Here is a 20,999-nt window from a genome sequence, read left to right as displayed (position 1 = left end):
GAAGCGGGGAGTGCCTGCCCTTAACATGGAGGGGTGTGCTATGACTGAAAGCTCAGAAATTCAGGAGTCTGGGGAGTAAAAATCTCCAGCACCATCGATTCAGATGTCTCCATCTAATTTGTCAGGGTCACAGGTTTTCCCAAGCAGTTTGCCAATGTTGGCATAATAGACTTACCTTGGCTTGCAACTGTCTTTGAAGTTTATCCTTTGAACTATTAAGTCTCGGGCTTGGTCCTCGGTTTTTTCAAGCTGTCCTACTGCAAAAGATGAAACACTTTTTCATATGCCACCACAGGCCCTCTAACTTTGACACCTGGCTTTCCATCGCCTGTTACTGTCCTTGGCTGTTAAGTATGCCTCTATAGAACAAAAATGGCTTGACAATGGCCATCCAACCCTGTTATCCTTATAGCTACAGTTTTCTCCATACATCTAAAATGTCAGGCAATCAGATATTGTCTTTCCTTCTACAACTACCCAATCCCTATTAACTGCCAGTGTAAGTTGTAACAACTGGGACTTGTGACAGGACTGTCCTCCACCTGTCATCAGTGATGGGGTCTGGGCTGCTTATCGTTAAGTGTATACCACACAGTCTCTACTACCTATTTCCGTATGTGCAAAAACTGAAGCAGTTTGTAAAAGCATTGGAATGCTTTCCAAAACAAACTGAAAATACAGAACAAAAAATTAAATATAATATCAAAAGTACTTAAGTGAAATAACAGGTTTATTCAAAGAGAAATAAAATGTCCTGGGTAAAGCTTCTGTAATAATACTATTTCTGATACTGCATCTCTGAAAAAATGGCTAACTAGTCACCTTATCACTACATTTAAGGCATTAATAATAGGTACCACTGAGGATATACATTGTGAAGAAAGAGAATAGGTCAAACACTAAAACACACGTATCATGACAACTCAAGGTGACATGAATATTTAATGAAAATTTAGAATGTAACAACGCATGACTTTCATTCTGTGGACATAAAAGGAAAAATACAGTAATTCATTTTACTCATTACATTTTACAAAATCAGACAAATGAATGAAGCAGTATTTTTTAATAAAGACAGTAATTTAATTTCAAACAAATATATTACCATCCTATTCCTTTATCCTGTATATATGTATCTAATTGGCAAAACATACTACTTTACTTAAATCAGTAACAATCCAATCCATGATACTTCAATTGGTTCGATCAATAAACATCTTACATTTGAAATTCATTTTTCTTATGCCGTAAGCCTGATTATCAGTTCTATAAAAACGCTACATCCTATCGCTTGGCCCATTAAATGTAACTAGCCTTCTGCACAAGGCTAAGTGGCTAAGGTACTTTTGAACATCCACCCACAATTCATCAAGCACATTCACCCACCCCTGCTCCTCTCACACACGGCCACTAGAGGACAAGCAGCTCCCCTAGTTCTCTTGTTCCTCATAGTGAGCATAGCCACTAGCATAGGTCCTTCCTAAATTCAAATTAGTAAACAAATCTGATGACTCAGTGTCTGAATCCTTTCTGCCTTCCTCTTCTTCCTCTTCATCCTCCTCTGCTTCATACTCATCCTCCTCCTCATCGTGGTAGCTGGTATCACCATACTTATCAGATGAAAGGTTCTTCCAGTAGGCGTCATACCCAGAAGCTCCATCTCCCTCTTCAGCCCCAGTTTGCCTGCCAAATTTCAGGGAGCGCGCTATAGAAGACAGACACGTACAAGGCATTTGTTTAGTTCCAGTTCTCTACATTCTCATCTTCCTCTATAAAATTTCATGAATTTCATTGGCTGCTTTAATCCCAAATGAAAAAATAGGTCATATTTTCCTAATTTTTTCACCTGAGTCTACATACACACCATAAAAAATAAAAATTACAGTGTCATTTCATTAAATCTAGAAAACAAATTAGACCAAGAGACCACTCCAAAGGTAATGAGGCATGTTTAAAACTAAAACACCTTCTGTTTGGTCACTGACAGTTTATTTTCAAATCACATAAATCACAGATTACAGTTGATTTCATATCAGTCCATTTTTCTTAAGACAGCTATTTTACAATGTAGATGCCCTGAAAAACAAAGCCTGTCATTTCTTCCGCCTCAGTAGTGACACAAAGTTTAGTGCAGAAGATCAGCAAAATCATCAGTCTCACCTCACTGTGCAACTATATCTATGATTAACCAAGGCAGTCAGTCACTTAGAATTATGCTTCCATTCTGATATGTCTGGTTAAGAGTCAAATTTCTCTTTAACAAAACTGGGAGCTGCATTACTATAAGCATGCTTATAGTAGTGTTATTACTTCACAGAAAAAGTTACATAAAAACCATAAAATAATTTCCTATAGCAGTGCTATTACATAAATAAACATAGGTGCTCAAATACCACACACCTAAGAAAGCTTCAGAATAAATTTGACTTCTAAGTACTTAAGATTACCACCACTTTAATATTAAGGAATTATAGCTACTCAACTATTTAACAAGGAAGCTTCAACAAAAATTTAAAAATCACTCTTTATCTTAAATTTCAGTATTTGCTGTCATTAACTAAGGCAAATACCAAATATCAAAATGAATATTGGTATATTTAAGTAAAACTGAAAAACTTTACCGACATATTTTCCTAAGCTGTAAAATTTCACTTGCTTAAAAGAACACATTCATCTTTTCAAATAAGAAGGGGCAATAAGAAAAATAGACCAAAAAAAAAAAAGATAAACTTTGTCTAAATATGAAAGCAAAAATCACTTCCTTAGTATCTTAAGGGGCTTACTTGACATGCTAAGGTCCTTAGTCTCCTGAGTTTCATGCCCACATTTAGGACAAGGAGGCTGTTTTCCTTTTTCTTGCTTAAACACTTTGCTCCTTGTATGATCATCACAGAAACAAGCCTACATAGGAGAAGCAAAATAAGTAAATAAATAAAAATGTAAAAATATACAAAAAAGACAGTATTCATTGCTTTAAAGATATAGCTTTGTTAAGGCAGTGAGATTAAGAATTTTGTTGGGACCATCACACTTTTCATTTCATTTTTTTAACAGAAATGATTTTTGTCAGGACTCCTCTGAACAAAAGGCAGACTAATCTAAAGGACTCATCTAACAAAAGGCAGACTAACTATATTGAGTGTGACATGTAAGTACATTTAGCTGTTCAAAAATATTTCAGTATTCATAAGGCCCCTGATGAAATGAAATAATGGTGAACAGCTATTTACTCTCACACAGTCTATGGTCTAACTGGGGATGGAGACAGTGAAAGGGCAATTACAAGACACTAAGCACTGAAGGGGAAGTGCAGAAGGAAGAGCACTAAAGCAGACATGGGGTTTGGGAAAGGCATCTTAGAGACACGAAGTCTTAATCGCGACATGAAGAATGGAAGGGCAATAGGGCAAGCAAAGATGGAAAAGTATTCCAGACAAAGAAAACAACATAGACAACGCCTGAACGCCATTTGGTAAAACTAGAACAGATACATAAGACATAGGGTTAGAAATATAAGAACTAGAGAAATGCTTCTGAAAGGAAGGGCACTGGCTACATCTGTTTAGTAATCTTTGATGAACAAATGCTAGAGACTAGGCCTAAGGACACAGAAAAATTTGGAAATCTTTACCCAAACTCTTCTAAGCAGGTACATATTGACATTAATTAAAATAGACTCTCATCACCTTGGTCAGAATGTTCTCCATTAAAAACACAGAGCCAGGATTCCAGAGAAATGTGCACTAGTCGCAACTCTACTACAAGGTGACTAGATGACTACTGGAAAGTCATGTAAGCCTTCTCAACTTCAATTCCATAATCTCAAAAATAAAAGAATTAAACTATATAATTTTAAGGTCTCTAATAAATTCATTATAGCTACATATAATCCAAGGACTGGTGGAGGGGTATAGAGATTAAAAACAAAATCTAAAAAGAAAAAATACATAGGTATACCTTACAACGGAGACATGAGTGCTGACCAAGCCGATTGCATGAAACACCTGTGGGAAAGAGATTACTCTTAAAATCCCGTTATTTGGTTCTTAGAATTTTCCTTTGTCTTTTATCAAATCACTAAAAGCTTGCAATGGAAATACGGCCTTATAGACAGCTGCCTGTCTTTTGGGTTCGAATGTTATAAAACACACAAAGCTCCCATGCTGCAAATAAAGTAATTAAATGTATTATTATACATTCTGCAAAAGGCTTAAAAAGGCTCAAAAATGATATATACTTCAAGATGCTCTCTTAATCTCTGAGAATTTTATATATAAATATTGCAAGAATTATATACACATGCATACACATATATTGTGTGTGTGTAGTATGTATGTTGTATGTATATCACAGAGATGACTTATCTACTTTAAATTTATAAATAAGTATAAGAATTAGGATTTCATACCAGAACAAGAACCAAATTAAAGGAAGAGAATACCTGGGGAATTTCAGTCTTTTTCTTAGAAAGTAACTACTATTTAAAAAGGGCTTTTTAAAGGCCAAGTACTACATACTATTGTTTTATACGGAGTCTCATTTCAATGAACCTTCCAAGAAAGAAACTATCTGTAAAGTTGATACTATTATCCCAGTCAGTAATGCTGGCTCTCAACTGGAAAATACATGAGAATTTTGTGTACAGGTTAAATACAGGTGCCTGGCACCCACCACAGACTTAAAAGATAGAATCTCCAGGGATGAGACCTGGGCATCCACATTATTTTTAAAACCTCCACAGGCATTTTTGATATACAGTCCTGTCTAAGAATCACTGGAACCAACTAGCAGAAACAAACAGGGTGGTATCTCTTACTGGAGGGCATTTGGAAATGGGAAGGAAGAAGGGTGAGGTTTGGTTTTTACAATAATTTGAAGGTAAAAGTGGCATGTGGTAGTCTGAACCAGGAAGGTGTAAGTCCTGCAATGCCTAATCAAATCAAGCCTACAAAATGAAGAACTGGCCCAATCAATATGCCACTGGCATCCCTGCTGAAAAATTTACAACTATATTCTGACTGTTCTGAGTGTTTTCTAGAAACAGAAAATAAAGATTGAGTTAAATTACAGTTCGTGAGAAGCAGTATAAAAAAACTTGATTCCTTTTTTCATTAAGATTAATACTTACACTATTCAGAATCTTGGGTATAAAGAACATCTAATATTTAAAAACTTACATTTAAATGTTTCTGCCTCTAAAACCTGGCAGCTGGCTTGATGCTCAAATTGATCATCTTCACAGAGAAAGTTATGGCAAAAAGAACAACTGAATATTCTGCCTCCTATTGGATTAAAGAAAACACAAATGTAAATAAGATAAACTTTAATTAAGAAAAACTCCTATCTATAAAACTGCTTAGAAGAGATGGCAAGTTACTTTGGAGGTACACCAAAATTGTTCAGCCATTTTTATTCTGATAAAAGCTAAAATGCAAACTGTTGGAAGTCCTTGAAACTAAACTGAAACTGAAAAAAGGGGGCTCTTACTATCCACTAGCTACTCATATAACACTCACAATGCTCAAAGAGACTACCTGCTCCACCCCAACTCCCCTCCACGTTTGGGTAAACAATGCCAGCATTGACAATAACTGATAGTATAGATCCCTTCTGTAACTACGCTGATAATCTAAACAGTACCAGTAGTTAGGATTGACAGTATCCTGAAAAAAATCTCAAAAACAGCATGCAAAATGTTTCCAAGTCAACCTTCACCTATAACGAAGCTCATTACTTGTGTCCAGTGACTCACCATGGTCCCACACACCTCGTTCACATTCAACACACTCAGCATCGGTAAGAGGACAGGCACAGGCATGTGTACTGAGACATTTCCTACCATGGCAAACCCAAGCTTCACAGAAGTCACATATTGCACCCTGTAACCAAGGAACAAGAATACATAATCATTATCACCTGAACACCTGCAACCATTGCTTAACCATGGCAACCATAAAAACTGTATACATTTAGCAATTTATCAACCCTCAATGATAGTAGGTAGCTTCATTTAAAAATTTTACTACTCACTCTAAGCCAAAATTAAAAAGGGTTCTCTGAAAAACTTCTTAACAGCTACCCACAATATACAAAACTCAGTTATGTATCAAAAGAAAAAAAGGTAAACTGTACACTTACCCTAATATTATTTAATTAAGTCAGAGTTGGAAGTGTTTTCCTCAAAATGAATTTAATTCAAATGGACTTTGGAGAAGACAACAGTTTAAGCTTTCTTGTCTATAATAATTCCTGTAACTAAATTGAATTTTTAAACACTACCATTTCTGATTTTTAAAACACCTTCTTATCTATATAACTTATAAAATAATTGTATAGCTTTTCTATAATTACTGAGAAATATGAAACTTCTGCCAGCTTCTTTTTTTCTCTTATGGAAACTTATGTTTTAATAATAATTACACTTCTTTGTGGAAAAACTTTAAAGTAAAATATATGGAACTAAAATACAGGGTAAGATTCTCCAATTCTATATCAAGAAAAGACAATAACAATATGTGTTTCAATAAAACATTGACACCTACTGAATATTAAAAGCTAGAATCTTAAGAGAGTAGGATCAGACAATCTTTCCTTTATAAAGGAAAAGCATGGGGCCCAAGAATAAATCCAAGTCCCAGAGTTGGATCACAGGTGAGGTGAGACTTAAAACCAGGATTTCAGAATCTCAATTCAGTATTCTATTATTCAAGACTCTGAAACACATGTAGTAAACAACAAATAGGAAGAATATTTTTTGACTTGCAAAAATGGGTTATCAGTATAGCTAGCAAATCATCAACTATCTCTCTTGGATCAGTCAGAGTTCTTGCAAAAAAGAGATGGTACTCTCAAACTAGGTAATCCAGAAGAGTTTTAATAGAGATAATTTACAGAGGACAGGGAAGGACTTAGGACAAACAGGAGAGGACTACCTGACCATATAGAGAGGAACTGTGCTCCTTAGAGAAAAGACAAAATCAAACCAGGATAACCTGGTAGGGAGTGAGATGAAGGAATAAACACCCAGATCTTATTCTCCTGCTGTCCTCAGGGGGAATCTGAGGAGGCGAATATAAGATATCCAGAAAATCACTTTTCTAGAATTTACAACTAATCATATATGACTCTACTTAAATGTTTTCTTTAAGAAGAAATTATTCACATTCAAAACACACGATGATTTTAAAAAACAAATTTGACTGAACTTAAGTTACCAAGGAAGACCGAAAGGGTTTTTGAATAAAGATAACATTGACAATCCTATATTTAAAATAAATAGCAATTCACAAGATAATTCTCGCTCCTTGCTTCTATAATATATGCACATATGAAATATATCATAGGTCTGCCTCATAATAGAAGTTTACATGCTCTTGGAAATTTACCATAAATATTCCATTTGACATAAATATAGTATCATTTTCCTCATGGACTACAATTTGAACAAAATTTTATTTGAACATAAAAATATACAACAATACAGTAAAACTGGTTACCTCATATTTAAAAGGAAAATATGTTTTAGTAAAAAGAGCAAAATACATCACATAATCTAATTGTTTTTATTATTCAAAAAGCTGAATTTACTTTAAAAAAAAATCCTGTATGTAATGAAGAGTTATGTTAAATATATACACTTTTTTGAAATGTAAAGTTTTAAAGAACACTATTATCCTAAGTTCCTTTAGAACAAGGTTGCTTATTTAAGCAAAGGCTTAAACAGTGGTTAAGCAGAGCTTTCAGTACACTAAATACCGTTTTGTGAAGTCTGGTTAAGAGATATTAGAAAGGTACCACTGATAAATGAAATTCTGTTTAGATCAGCATGAAAAGTTTCCAAGCCTTGTATGTTTCCTAATAAGAAAGAAAGAAGCAGCTAGAAACAAGTGGGTACTAAGGGAAAATCATACCAAAAGCATGCCACTGATAATCCAGATAACTACAAATTGATTGAAACAAGGGACAAAGCAGTGATATTTAGAAAAAAATAACCATTGATCAGAATGACTTTTTCTTATCCTTGAAAACGTACTAGTCTAAGAGATAATAAGAAGCTTACCACCATTGCAAGGCCAGTACTGTATACACCAGCATGCTTTATGACACAGTCTGAAGACTTCATCATGCACTTTGTTTTCCCTAATGAAGAAAAACATTTGCACTGTTAGTCTTGCAAAGGAATACATACCAGTACTCACGAACTCCTCTTTTATCCAACCCAAGTTCCTGAGGAAATAATTTAAAAACTAATGAAATTGAATCAGTATTTACTGCTTACATAACTAAAAAGAGAAAATGGATGTAACTGAGACTTCATTACTCGAATCAGACTTTTCAGATTTCAAATTTACTAATAAATCTGTAAAATGAACTATACAACAATATATGTGCTAATTTGTTTTTACTAAATTAGAAATCACAGGTTATGCTTTGTAATCTAATGATCATTTTAACAGTTTAAAAACATATGAATCTTCAGATTATTCAAAATATTTTTAAAGGAATGCTTTTTATAATAAATCTTACATTTTATAATTCACAATAAAAATTGTGGTTTGAAGTTATCATTTCTTTCCACAGAACACCTCAAACCAAACCAAATGATTATGTAACTTATCGAGTTAATGTAATTTTATCCAAACATAAAAATTTACAAGAAAGCCCCCAGTTAAACATTTTCCCAGCAAAATTTTGAAATAGTGCCCAAATAAGCACAATAAACGATACGGTGATACAGCTACAAATCAAATCGCCACACAACCACTAAACCTCTGATCTAGAAGCAAATTAAATTACCAACCCGAAACACTATCAGGAAATTTGCTTATCAGATATTACGTGAGAATTAATGATGACATTAATCATCCATCTGAGACTCCACAAAATGGAACACAAAAGAAACCATTTTCCATTATCTTGATTTCCTAAGGAACAAAGTTAGACAATAGGAAATGGGAAGGGTAACCGGAAATGAGAGGCAGCAGCTACCCAACTGTTCCAGGTCCAGCACTAAGAGTCAGTAAATGAGAAATGCTCCATCTAACAGCACTACAAAATTTAAGCCCAAAGACACTGAAAATATGGGTAAGTCCTAGCAAGAACTTACCTCTTAATCTTCCACAAAATCTATTTTCTCATTCTACATTCATTACGTTTTGTGAAACAAGGCTATGAAAACTACCATGAGTGTTCCATATAGGCCAATTTTCTCTTTTTCATTAATTGTAGAATTGAAAAGGTATCTTCTTTGAAATCTAGAACTACACTAGAAATATTCAGGGATATAGCCCTAAACACTACTAACTTTCTGGAATATTATTATATATAAACACATTTAAATGAGGCATATCCCAAATTGTTCTACCTGAAATTATTATCTTATAAATAAAAGTGATACTTGTTCATCAAAAGTTGGGGAGGGATGTAAATCTAGAGTAATAAAGTTAACGGTTTCTTTATTACAAGTCTTCAGAACTTCTAACATATAAATATATAATAGAAATCTCCCAGATGAGAATGAGAGGAGGATGCATGCAATATTTCTCAAATGTACATCCATATACACTTTTCAAGAAATATCCATTAATATTTCAGGTAGTCTGTGGAAGACTATTTGGGAAATACCCATCTTGCTAACATTGAGTTTTATTTTGAATAATCATTTCAGGGTACAAGTCTCCACCTATACTTAAGAATTGGGCACATGACTTAGGAACTTGATTTCAGTAACTTGGGAATACATGTGAGGAAACTCATGAATCATATGGTAAGCATCAAACTCAAAAACTACTGATCACAAAATAAGTACCAGGTAAATGTGGAATAAAATTATTCCCAATGGTCTAACACACTGCAGGTAACATCAGCAGGAATCAAAATGTAGATAAGTAAACAAATAGATACTGACAAGACTAAGGTAGTATAACTAAAAGTTCAGGATCACCAAATGTTATGTCTAAAATCTGATCTTTTATTGTTTAAAAAAACTTATTGGTAACCTATATCTAAATTGTACCTTAATTATTTTCCAGCATTACATCAAAGAGACAAAATCAAGACTTGATAGTTTTTTGGTAGGCAACATAACACATTTTTTTATTTTGTTAATGGTAAGGCATAACATTATAATCAATTGTAAGCACTGTAACCAATAGCAACAAACACACCCAAGTTCAAATTGATGAACTACCAGTTGATAAAAAGCATAGGTCCTTAGTTATTACTTACTTACCACACTGTGCACAAATTGGTAACTTCTGTACAGAATTACAAAAGTAGCAAAATGCTCTATTCTTCTGCCGCCTTGTCATGTAAAATAAAATTTTAAAATATGGTCAATGTCAAATAAAAGGACAGAGGGAAAATTTTATTAAAGGTAGATAGAAAAAGAAATAAAATTTACCTCTGACACTTGTCACATTCCTGTAACATAAAAATATCACATTAATTTTTCTGGAGACTGAAAACTGCAAATTTACTTGTATTACAAAGAATAACCTGCTTTTCAGGTTAAAATTTAAGTGACACTACACTAAAGCTCCAACTCCACCCATGTATACAAGCATCTACCCATGCTTAAATAACAAAGGTATGCAAGAGAGAGATAGTCTGGGTAGATTCCAGAGGAAGAAGTGGCATTATCACGAAGGAGGCTAAATACATTGGTAGTTTATTTTTCAGTTGTTTGTAAGGAATAAAATACCACAGAATGAACATAAGAAACAGGAGACAATACAAAATAATAAAGTTCACAGAAAATCCAGAGTCCTAAACATGGTTTTAAAAGCTCTCCACAATCTGGCCCTTAACCACTTTCCAAACCTTGTTGGCCTACTCTTTTTAGACTCAAGTCACTAATGGTCAGCCATTCCCCAAATATGTCTTAATATTCTCTCTTCTCCATGTCTTTACTTATTCTAATACTTTTCCCTGAAAAGTGCCTACTACCTGTTGAAAGTTCTGGTGAAAATCCCACCTCCTCTGTGAACTGTACCCCTTCCACACATAGTCAACTTTATCACCTCTTAGTCCTAATGAGTACATTGTACCTTTATTGAAGCACTTCCAAAATCTAGCTGTCATTATATATATTTAGGCATGCAGTCATTTATTGTTTTGTCTGCCTAACACCACTCTTCTCTGGAAAGGACTCTTACATACAGAAGAGAGCCTCACTGCCACATCTGTGCTATGTAATCTGGCCTCTCCCAACCAACCCCAATAAATGTTAGTCCTGGGACAGGCACTGGGTCAAGTCCAGCCTTTCAGAGTTCTTTCCTTCTCTGAGGAACGATATGTGATGTGAGACATGCAAGCTACCTGCAACTATGAAACCAAACAAATGGAGTAAAACAACATGAAAAAATGGAACTAATAAGGAAGAAGAAACAAAAGCAAAAGATAGAACTACAAGTTGTTCCAGGTTCCGATTGTCCCTGAGAACCAGGTATATCCTTCCCCTTCCCAGCAATATGAGTTATTCCATTATCTATTCAATAAACTATTTTTCCCTAAGGTTAATTTAAGTTAGATTTCTGTCATTTATAAACAAACAAATCCTAATATACAACATAAATGAGCTATAAACTTCTGGAAATAGGGACCATGTAATTCATCTATGTATCACCATCCACAGTGTCTGAAGTAACACCTGGCACAGAGTAGATGCACAATAAACGTTCGCTAAATTAAGCTACATTAAACAATTCATATGTGTTTGACAAAACAAAAGGAAGAGGGGAAAAAAGAAACAGTGGGAAAAGAAAAACAAAGAAAGGAGTAGAAATAGGGAGAACTGGAATAACTCTACAGTCAATGAAAGCAAAGAGGAAATGATGACATAATTGTTTGCTTTTTCATGCATTTCAAAAAGCATATTTCAAAAGCAGCAACCATTCAAAGCAGCCCAGAAATTATCAGGACTGACCCACTTAGCACAGGCAGATAAGGTAATAGAACAGGAAGCCAACAGACGTTAAGTAGGAAGTTCAGAAAAGAGAAAGGAAAGAATTGCTAAGAAAATATGATGAAAACTCAACTAATAAGACAAATTAAGGCATTAAAGAAACTGGAAAATGAAAGTTTCTATTACCTATTCTTGTCCAATATCTACCTTTATCACCAACAGTATGTGAATACGCTAGGTTTTATAAATAATATAAAATCCAACAAGAATCACTGCTACTCACTGAAATCAACGGACGAGCCAGAGATACTAAATTCAGTAACAAAATATATGCAAAAACACTGTCTTCACTAAAATTTTATTCAGGTGTACTTCAGATAAAATAGTATATGGTTTTTTCAACTATCAACTGATATGAAAAAAAGCTGATACCATTGAAGCATTACATGGATGTTTGGCCAAATCTATAGTGCTTCTTGATGCTCTTAGTTGTTTTTCACGTTCTCGGCGGTTCTCAGCCTTCTTCCTTGCACCAGTCTTTTTTTTAGGCATTTTCCCCTATTTTGACACAAGAGAACAGAAAAGATGTAATTGACTGACTGCATTTACTATTTTAATAAACTAAGAAATAGTATAACAAAGTATTCTTATTCTTGTTAAATGTTAAACTCTATCCTTTTGATAACTAAGCACATTCTAAGCCTTATGAAATGTTAAGCACGTATTATTCCAAATGAAGCGGGTGACCCTTAAAATAAGGCATTTATTAGCACTTACGATTCTAAAAATGTAAACGTCCAAAAAATTTACCCGAAAAGACAAACTGGTTTTCTTTTCCCACTAAGAAAAAAGTTTCTCCAATAATAAAGTATTCTGCACCTCATTAAAACAAATGAATCATGTATCTCATTAGCAAAAAAAAAAAAAATTAAAAAGAGCATCATTTACCCAGTTTATATCACCTTTTTGAGCTATATATTCAGATGACCTGACGCTGCCAACACCTTAAGTAAAACAAGTCTAATTTTTCCTATGTAATATGTAAACAAAACATCTGTCAACAAATAACACTATTAACTACAAAGTCAAAACATTCCGAAGACATTTAAGGTATTAGTTGCTTTGACTCTTTAACAAATGCTCTTCCCTCTACACGCAGTGAGCATGTAATTTTAACGGGGTTCAAATTTATGTTTAAGAGTATGTTTAATTTTCATCATTTAGCTGAAATACAAGATTTTTCTAAACTGAAGTTTTCTGAACTGCTCAATTAAAAAAAAAAAAAACATAAGTGGTAAGCAGTATGGTAGCAACTGAACAATAGCCAGATTTAATAGGTGGTTACTTCGGTAACGTAACGCCCAGACCACTAAGTCACCATTCCAGTATGTAAAATGACAAAATCTAGAGGGCGTGCTGCCCTGGCCAAAGAACCTCAGAAAATAATCACGAGATGATCATGCGGATGAACTTTCTGCGTCCTCAGAGATATCCTTGAATCCTCTGGTAAAGTTAAATCTCATTTTTTTTCCCCCTCCAGTTTGTTCTGCACGCTCAGAAGAGTGAATCTTCTTCTCAGACTTATATGGGTTCAAGCCCTTTTCCGGTAACACTCCAACTTCTTGAGGGCACTGCGCGTGTCACCAAGTGAGGAAATAGGCACGTGGCACTGCGGCTTTAGGAGTCCAGCCTGGAGCTGGAGAACCCAGTGGGGCGGAGGGGCATCCAGGGGAGAAGCGGCGGAGGCGCCAGGCGGCTTGGGGACCCGCAACTGTCACCTGCCCGAGGGACACCCTACCTCGTGCGCGCTCCGGGCAAACCTAGCTCACTTTCACCGGGAGGCCGGACACAGTCAGGGGGCCGAAGGACAGGGAATGGCGTGAGGCCCGCCCGCGACAGCAGTAAATCTAACTCGTGGACCAGGACTCCGGGAAAGAAGGTACTAACAGCCAGGCAGGCTGACAGCCGGTTCCGGACACTAGGAGACGGACCGGACGTCCTTTTACGACAGCAGCGTCCTTACGGCTGACGTCACAGGAAGGGGCCCGCCCACTTCTGTTCGCTCCGCCCCTTCCCCGCCCACACGTGCGGGGGCCAATGCCCCCTTCCTAAGCAGAGGATCTTAGGAAAAGGCAGGGAATGCGAGGGAAAATAGGGAAGCAGAAGGAGGGAAAGCCGGGGAAGGCCCCCTCAGTTTTACTGTTTTAGAAAAAGGAGAAATCTAAAAGGAAGAGGAAAATGAACTCACAGATTTGGTACTGGATCAATTGACTCAAACAGCAAATTCATGCTTACTTCTGTTGGAAACCTTTCAACTGCCGTGTGTCACATCCCACCTTTTCTTGGTTACTGCGCTAAGCTGTGCCTTCAGTTGCCTGATGACCTTCAGCACTAGCCTCCCCTGTCTCTTATTTCTGTTATGCCCTCTGGATTCCATTCCTTTGTGAATAAATCATCCCACATTCTCTGCCTCTAATGTGTGCTCTGCCTGCTTTTAACTGAAACCTGATGATCCTCCCCCTGCATCAGAATCTCCTTCCGATCAAGCACCTTGACCTTTGCGTAGCCGACCAAGCTGGGTTTCGTAATCTCTTTTTTTTTTTTTTTTTTTTTGGGACGGAGTCTTGCTCTTTCGTCCGGGCTGGAGTGCAGTGGCGGATCTCAGCTCACTGCAAGCTCCGCCTCCCGGGTTTTACGCCATTCTCCTGCCTCAGCCTCCGGAGTAGCTGGGACTACAGGCGCCCGCCACCTCGCCCGGCTAGTTTTTTTTTTTTGTATTTTTAGTAGAGACGGGGTTTCACCGTGTTAGCCAGGATGGTCTCGATCTCCTGACCTCGTGATCCGCCCGTCTCGGCCTCCCAAAGTGCTGGGATTACAGGCTTGAGCCACCGCGCCCGTCCTCATAATCTCTTTTAGAGCTCTGCCGCACTTAGGATTTAGTACTGGGCCTATTCCTCTGCTTTTTGTGCCCTCCCACTGGAGGAGATAAAAGCCCCTTTATTTGCTACCAAAGAGGCCTTCTGGAATTTACTCTTAGATTTTAATAGCCAACTAACCACTCTCAGCTTTTTGCTATTTTCAAAGAATCAATTTTACTTAGCAATAATAGTCAATGCCACTGTCATTAAGATTACTATTTCCCTCATAGTTCTCAAATGCCTGATACATTTTACTCACTCTTATATAACCTTACATTAGAATACCACCCCAGTTCATTACTGATGAAAGTTTTAACTACTGCACTGTTACCTTGTGCCAAGGTCTGTCTGTCCTACACCTACCCCGAGGGGGTCCTCATTGATAGTCACATGGCCTGTGATTCAAATCATAACTCCCATCTTAGCCTACTATCTTGGACCACTCCTGACACCAACTGTTTTAGGTTGGCTTCCCCAGGAAGCATACTCTGAGTCAGAGAAGAGTATGTTAGGGAATGCTTTGGAGAACAACATCTGCAGAAGAAAGGGAAGCAGGATTGAGCAGAGGGAAGAGTTGACCTGCAGTGAAGTCTCAGTAAAGGCCTCATCTTTGAATCTGGGATATCCCTTCAGAGTTGCCTTGAGTTAGGGGAAATGGGCTGGGCCTTTATACACCTATGACATTTAGTCATTGGATGAGCGCTGCCAAAGGAGAAGAGTGCGACCTTGGGTTAAAGGACTCCTGAAGAGGGCCAAAAGTTGGATTGTGTTGGCTTGCTGTACTCTCAGCAGCTCAGGAAATAAGGCTTTCATTGAGGAAGATGGATCTGGGTAGCGCCTGCCAGTATTCACTGCCAAGAGTGATGGCAAAATAAATATTCTGACAAAGACAGAGAACCTTTACTATTCACAGATACTCAGTGAAAGAATTTCAAAGGGCGGTCTTCACAAGATGAAAATGGAATTTAAAAGGCAGGAGGGGATACAAAAAGTAATAATAATCAATTTACTTAATATATAGGGTCAATCTAAAACATTGTCTATATAAAACAACAAAATTATAATAAGCAGTTTGGGATATGAAAATTATAAGGAACTGAAATATTCTATAAATGCAAGGCAATTCAAATCAAATCCTCATACAGATTTTTTAATGGAATTTGGTTAATTGCTCTCTAAAATTCATAGGAATAATTAAAGAATTGAAAAGCCCAGACCATTTTAGTTATACAAGCAGAAGGCTACTTTTATTTATTATAAAGCTCTAGTAATTAAAACAATATTGCTTCGTTTCAGGTGTCAGCAAATAGACAAATGTAACTGAATAGAAAGCCTAGATACAGACTCACATACATTTGGATATTTGGCAAATGGTACGGGTTGCATTAGCATCAGTAACAAGACGGGTATTATTCAATAAATGAGGCAAAAACTATTGGCGATCCATATGGAGGAAGATAAAATTAGATCCCTATTAACAGCATATATTTAATAAGTTCCAGGTAGAAAGACCTAAATATACAAAGCAAAAATAAAACTATTATAAGAAAACATGGGAGAATGCCTTTATGATATTAAAGTAGAATGATTTCTTAAGACACAAAAAACCCCCAAAAATTTAATGAACAATGAATTTAATAACATTTAAAAACTTCAGGATGACTAAAGACATTACAAAGTAAAAAGGTAAATGAAAATGAGAGGAATGAATTTTGACACCCATGTAACTGACAAAAGAGTTATATACAGAATAAATGACACCCATAAGACTGTCCAAAATGTAAAAGCCTGGCAGATCAAAGTACTGGTGAAAGGTGGAGAAACAAATTTTAAGCAATTCTACTGGGAGTATAAATGTTAAACCTGTTTAGGAGAAGCACATGGCAATGTTAAGTAAACATAAATATGTGAAAAATTAAAGATTCAACCATCATCCTTCTGGGTCTCTACCATAAGAAATTTGCATACAAATATACAATGATACCATAGCACAATTTTTAAAGCAACCTTTATTAGGAAAAGGGACAAATTGCATGCTATCTATATAGCAATTAAAATTCATAGACTTTATAAGTATCAATATGGACTAATTCTGGACTAGAATCCTCTGGAGAGGATTGATGATGTGGAGTGTTAGCCGTACTTTTAGTTTCCAGAACAATACTATTCTGAATACTTTTCAGAAAAAGCAGATGAATAGGCCCAGTACTGAATTAAGTACTGAATTTGCAGACTTTATAAGTATCAATATGGACTAATTCCTAAATTTAGGGGAGATATATGGTGAAAAATCAAATTGGAATGCCACATATGTAAAATTGTAAAGCAAAAATCAGTTGTATACATTATTTATGGATATATATATACACACCTTGTAAAACTACCAAAAGATGCGCGGAAATGTTACTAACTTCAGATTATGGTTACCTCTGGAGAGGGAAGAAAGATTGATGATGTGGAGTGTTAGCCATACTTTTAGTTTTCAGAACAATACTAATTTTAAAACATATATATAAATAATCCTCAACAGTCACCAGAATGACTAAGATTAAAAGACTGGCAATACCAGTGACCAAGTGTTTATTGGTAAAAATGTGGAGTAACTGGAACTCTCATCCAGTTTTGGGGGATATAAATGGACTACCACTTTGAAAATTATTTAGCCACATGTGTTAAAGGATGTATATCCAAAATGCATACCTGTATTTACTACAATATATGTAAAATAGGTCAGGCATGGTGGCTCACGCCTGTAATCCCAGCACTTTGGGAGGTCGAGGCAGGCAGATCACCTGAGGTCAGGAGTTCAAGACTAGCCCGACCAACATGGTGAAACCCATCTCTACTGAAAATACAAAAATTAGCCGGGTGTGGTGGCAGGTGCCTGTAATCCCAGCTACTTAAGAGACTGAGGAAGGAGAATTACTTGAACCACCAGGGAGGCTGAGTTTGCAGTGAGCCGAGATCCTGCCATTGTACTCCAGCCTGGGCAACAAGAGCAAAACTCCATTTCAAATGAAATGAAATAAAATAAAATATATGTAAAATAGTGTTTATGGTAGCATTATTTGCAACATCTCCAAAACTATAAACAACCCAATTATCCCTTAACAGGAGAATGAATGAATGAATTGTGATATATTCCTATAATAAAATATTAACATTATATATTAACAAGAATCTACAAACTACAATCTCACATAACTACGGATGAATGTCACTAAAATAATGTTAAGCAAACAAATCTCACAAAGAAAAAAAGAACACCATGATTTAATTAAATAAAGTTTAAATGTAGTCAAAATTAATCAGATTAGAAGTTAGGATAGAGGTTACCTTTGGGTGAAGGTAGTGACTTCAAAGGCTCACAAGCAGGGTTTCTAGAGTAAAGGTAATGAAAATATCCTACTTATGATGACTGTATTCAATCTGTGACCCTTCATCAATCTGTATTATAATTTATGTAATTTATGCATGTTGCATTTTGCTACAAGGTTTTAAAAGAAATATTAAAATAGAGGCAGGAAAGTATGGATGAAAGCCTTAAAATAAGCCATCTATAGCAGTTCTTCCGAAACACCTACTTGCTGTGACATAAGTAGAAAATAATACTTACAGGTCACACAGGGAAAAACAGGACAGGTCTGTTTATTACCGAAGGTGACTCTGTAATTTTCTTCCTCTTTTGATTTTTTTCTTTTTGTGGAAAGGTAAAATCTTTATTCATTTATCTTTCTGAAAAGTATTCTTTACTTAACCGGCACTTCTCATATACTATTTTTAGAAGCAAGAGGATTTTTTTCATTTCTGGGTCCTGACTCAGGCCCAGCCACACTTGTGACCTATTGGCAGCACATAAACGTTCCAGGACATTTTGGAGAGCTCTGGAACATAGAGCTCTTTAACTTGCCCATTTAAATGCATCTCAGCTTGGCTTTCTTTCAGGAATTAAAGTTCATTTATTTCTGCAAATAAAAATTCCTTTTCTAATGTTATCTGTTGTGTGTGTGTGTGTATACACTTATGTGTATGTATATATAATGCAATATTTATCAGCCTCTAAAAAGGAGGAATTTCTTCCTTTTATATCAAATAAAGAATTCCTGTCATACACAACAACTTGAAGAACACTTAAGAACATTATGCTAAGGGAAATAAGCCAGACACAGGACAAATACCACAAGATTCCACTCATATGTGGGTATCTAAAATAGTCAAACTCATACGAGCAGAGAGTGGAATGGTGGTTGCCAGGGCCCGGGAGTAGGGGGGAAATGGAGAGGTGCTAATCGGCAAAAAAAAATTCAGTTACGCAAGATAGGTAAGTTCTAGAGACCTACAGCATTGTGCCTAGAGATAACAATACTGTGCTGTGCACTTAAAAATCTGTTTAGAGGGTAGCCCTTCTGTTAAGCATTCTTGCCACAATAAAATTTTTAATAAACTTCTAGCTCATAAAAGTACTTCCTAAATCCAGACACCTATGTTGTCCATCTTTTAAGCATTCCACAAATAATAATTATGGTTCATAAAATAACTGCATAATAGATTTCACCTCAGTACTTTTAAAGCATCACATGTTTAGACTGATAAATGATCTTTTAACAAATAGTTTGTATATTTTGGGAAAACCTTATATTGCTCATAACTGTCTAGCAACTTAGTTTTCCTTTTTATCCTAGTTCTCACACCCTATTATCCACTGGACCTGTGTGTCATAAGGAAGACTCTGAGTACCTCTTTTTACCAATTAGCTTTGAGGGAAGGAGAAGGATTTCTAAGTTTCCAGTACCTGCATAGCCCTTTATATATTACTAAGGTTTTCACATTCATTATTACATTTAATATCAAAAAAACTCTATTGTAAAGTACATATTTCTTCACTTTACAAATAGAAAGCTGAAAATTAGTTTTATCTGTTATCAAACTGGGTTTTCAAAACTGAATTCATCATCATTCCCCCAAAACTGATGCCTCTTCCTTGGTGTCTTAGCTCAATGAACAAAGGGTACTAACTCATCTGTTGAAGCCAGAAATCTGGGAGTCAATCCAGACACTTTCATCTCTCTAACCTATCAATCTAATCACTATAATATGACCTCCAAATTATCTGTCAAGTACATTTCCTCAGTAAAGTCCAGATCTCTATTTCTGGTAAGATATCTGGAGAAATTCTGTAACAATAGAGCACACATAACACTGGATAAAACAAAACAAAAGCAAACAGATCAAAGACATTTTCCAGTGCATGACTAAACTGGCAGGAAAGTGATAAAAGTTCAAGGAGAACAGAAAGACTGAGAAAGTAGGAATCCACACAGTAAGCAAACTCTGGAGCTGGCATTTGGCTGGTACTATCTGAAACTCCCCAGTGAACTAGCACTTGGATTCTACTGAGAAATTTGTACACTGGTAATATGGCTTGGCTCTGTGTCCTCACCCAAATCTCACGTTGAATTATAATTCCCAATGTTGGAGGAGAGAGGTGATTGGATCATGGGGGCGGATTTCCCCCTTGCTGTTCTCATGATAGTGAGTGAGTTCTCGTGAGATCTGATTGTTTTAAAGTGTGTAGCTGGCCAGGTGCGGTGGCTCATGCCTGTAATCCTAGCACTTTGGGAGGCCGAGGTGGGCGGTCAGGAGCTCAAGACCAGCTTGGCCATCATGATAAAACCCCATCTCTACTAAAAATACAAAAAATTAGCTGGGCAAGGTGGTGCAAGCCTGTAATCCCAGCTAGTTGGGAGGCTGATGCAGGAGAATCGCTTGAACCCAGGAGGTGGAGGTTGCAGTGAGCCGAGATCATCCCACCACACTCCAACCTGGGTGACAGAGTGAGACTCCATCTCAAAAAAAAAAAAAAAAAAAAAAAAAGTGTGTAGCACTCTTCCCCCCTTCACTCTCTCTCTCTCCCACTCCACCATGTAAAGATTGTGCCTGCTTCCCTTTCATCCCTCTGCCATGATTATGTGTTTCCTGAGACCTCCTGTACAGCCTGTGGAACTGTGAATCAATTAAACCTCTTTTCTTCATAAATTACCTAGTTTCAAGTAGTTCTTTATAGCAGTGTTAGAATGGACCAATACAACTGGAGACACAGGTCCTGTGGCCAAGAAGAGTAGGAAGCTGGGTTGGAGACTCTTGCATAAAGCTAGGACGAACAGTGGACAATAGGT

General features: G+C 36.3%; 1 protein-coding gene across 2 annotated transcripts; it reads right to left on the bottom strand.

The window, feature by feature from the left end:
* Positions 1 to 716: 716 nt before the first annotated feature.
* On the bottom strand, positions 717 to 13,926 carry ZNF330 (zinc finger protein 330). 2 transcript variants are annotated; one of them, XM_033215336.1, is made up of 10 exons: positions 13,704 to 13,926; positions 12,338 to 12,463; positions 10,403 to 10,422; positions 10,232 to 10,302; positions 8,060 to 8,139; positions 5,753 to 5,879; positions 5,178 to 5,282; positions 3,958 to 4,004; positions 2,784 to 2,901; positions 717 to 1,705 (listed from the first exon to the last, which is right to left on the bottom strand). In XM_033215336.1, the coding sequence occupies exons 2-10, from the start codon at positions 12,455 to 12,457 to the stop codon at positions 1,431 to 1,433; spliced, it is 963 nt and encodes a 320-aa protein (XP_033071227.1). In that variant the 5' UTR covers positions 12,458 to 12,463; positions 13,704 to 13,926; the 3' UTR covers positions 717 to 1,430. The 2 variants fall into 2 exon arrangements, with proteins under 2 accessions (XP_033071227.1, XP_033071228.1); XM_033215337.1 differs by having other exon boundaries at positions 924 to 1,705; positions 12,338 to 12,465; positions 13,732 to 13,926.
* Between the last annotated feature and the right edge of the window lie 7,073 nt (positions 13,927 to 20,999).

This window comes from Trachypithecus francoisi, unplaced genomic scaffold (genome assembly GCF_009764315.1).
Source record: "Trachypithecus francoisi isolate TF-2019V2 unplaced genomic scaffold, Tfra_2.0 Lachesis_group1, whole genome shotgun sequence".
NCBI lineage: Eukaryota > Metazoa > Chordata > Mammalia > Primates > Cercopithecidae > Trachypithecus > Trachypithecus francoisi.
This window is presented reverse-complemented; position numbering and strand designations above follow the sequence as displayed.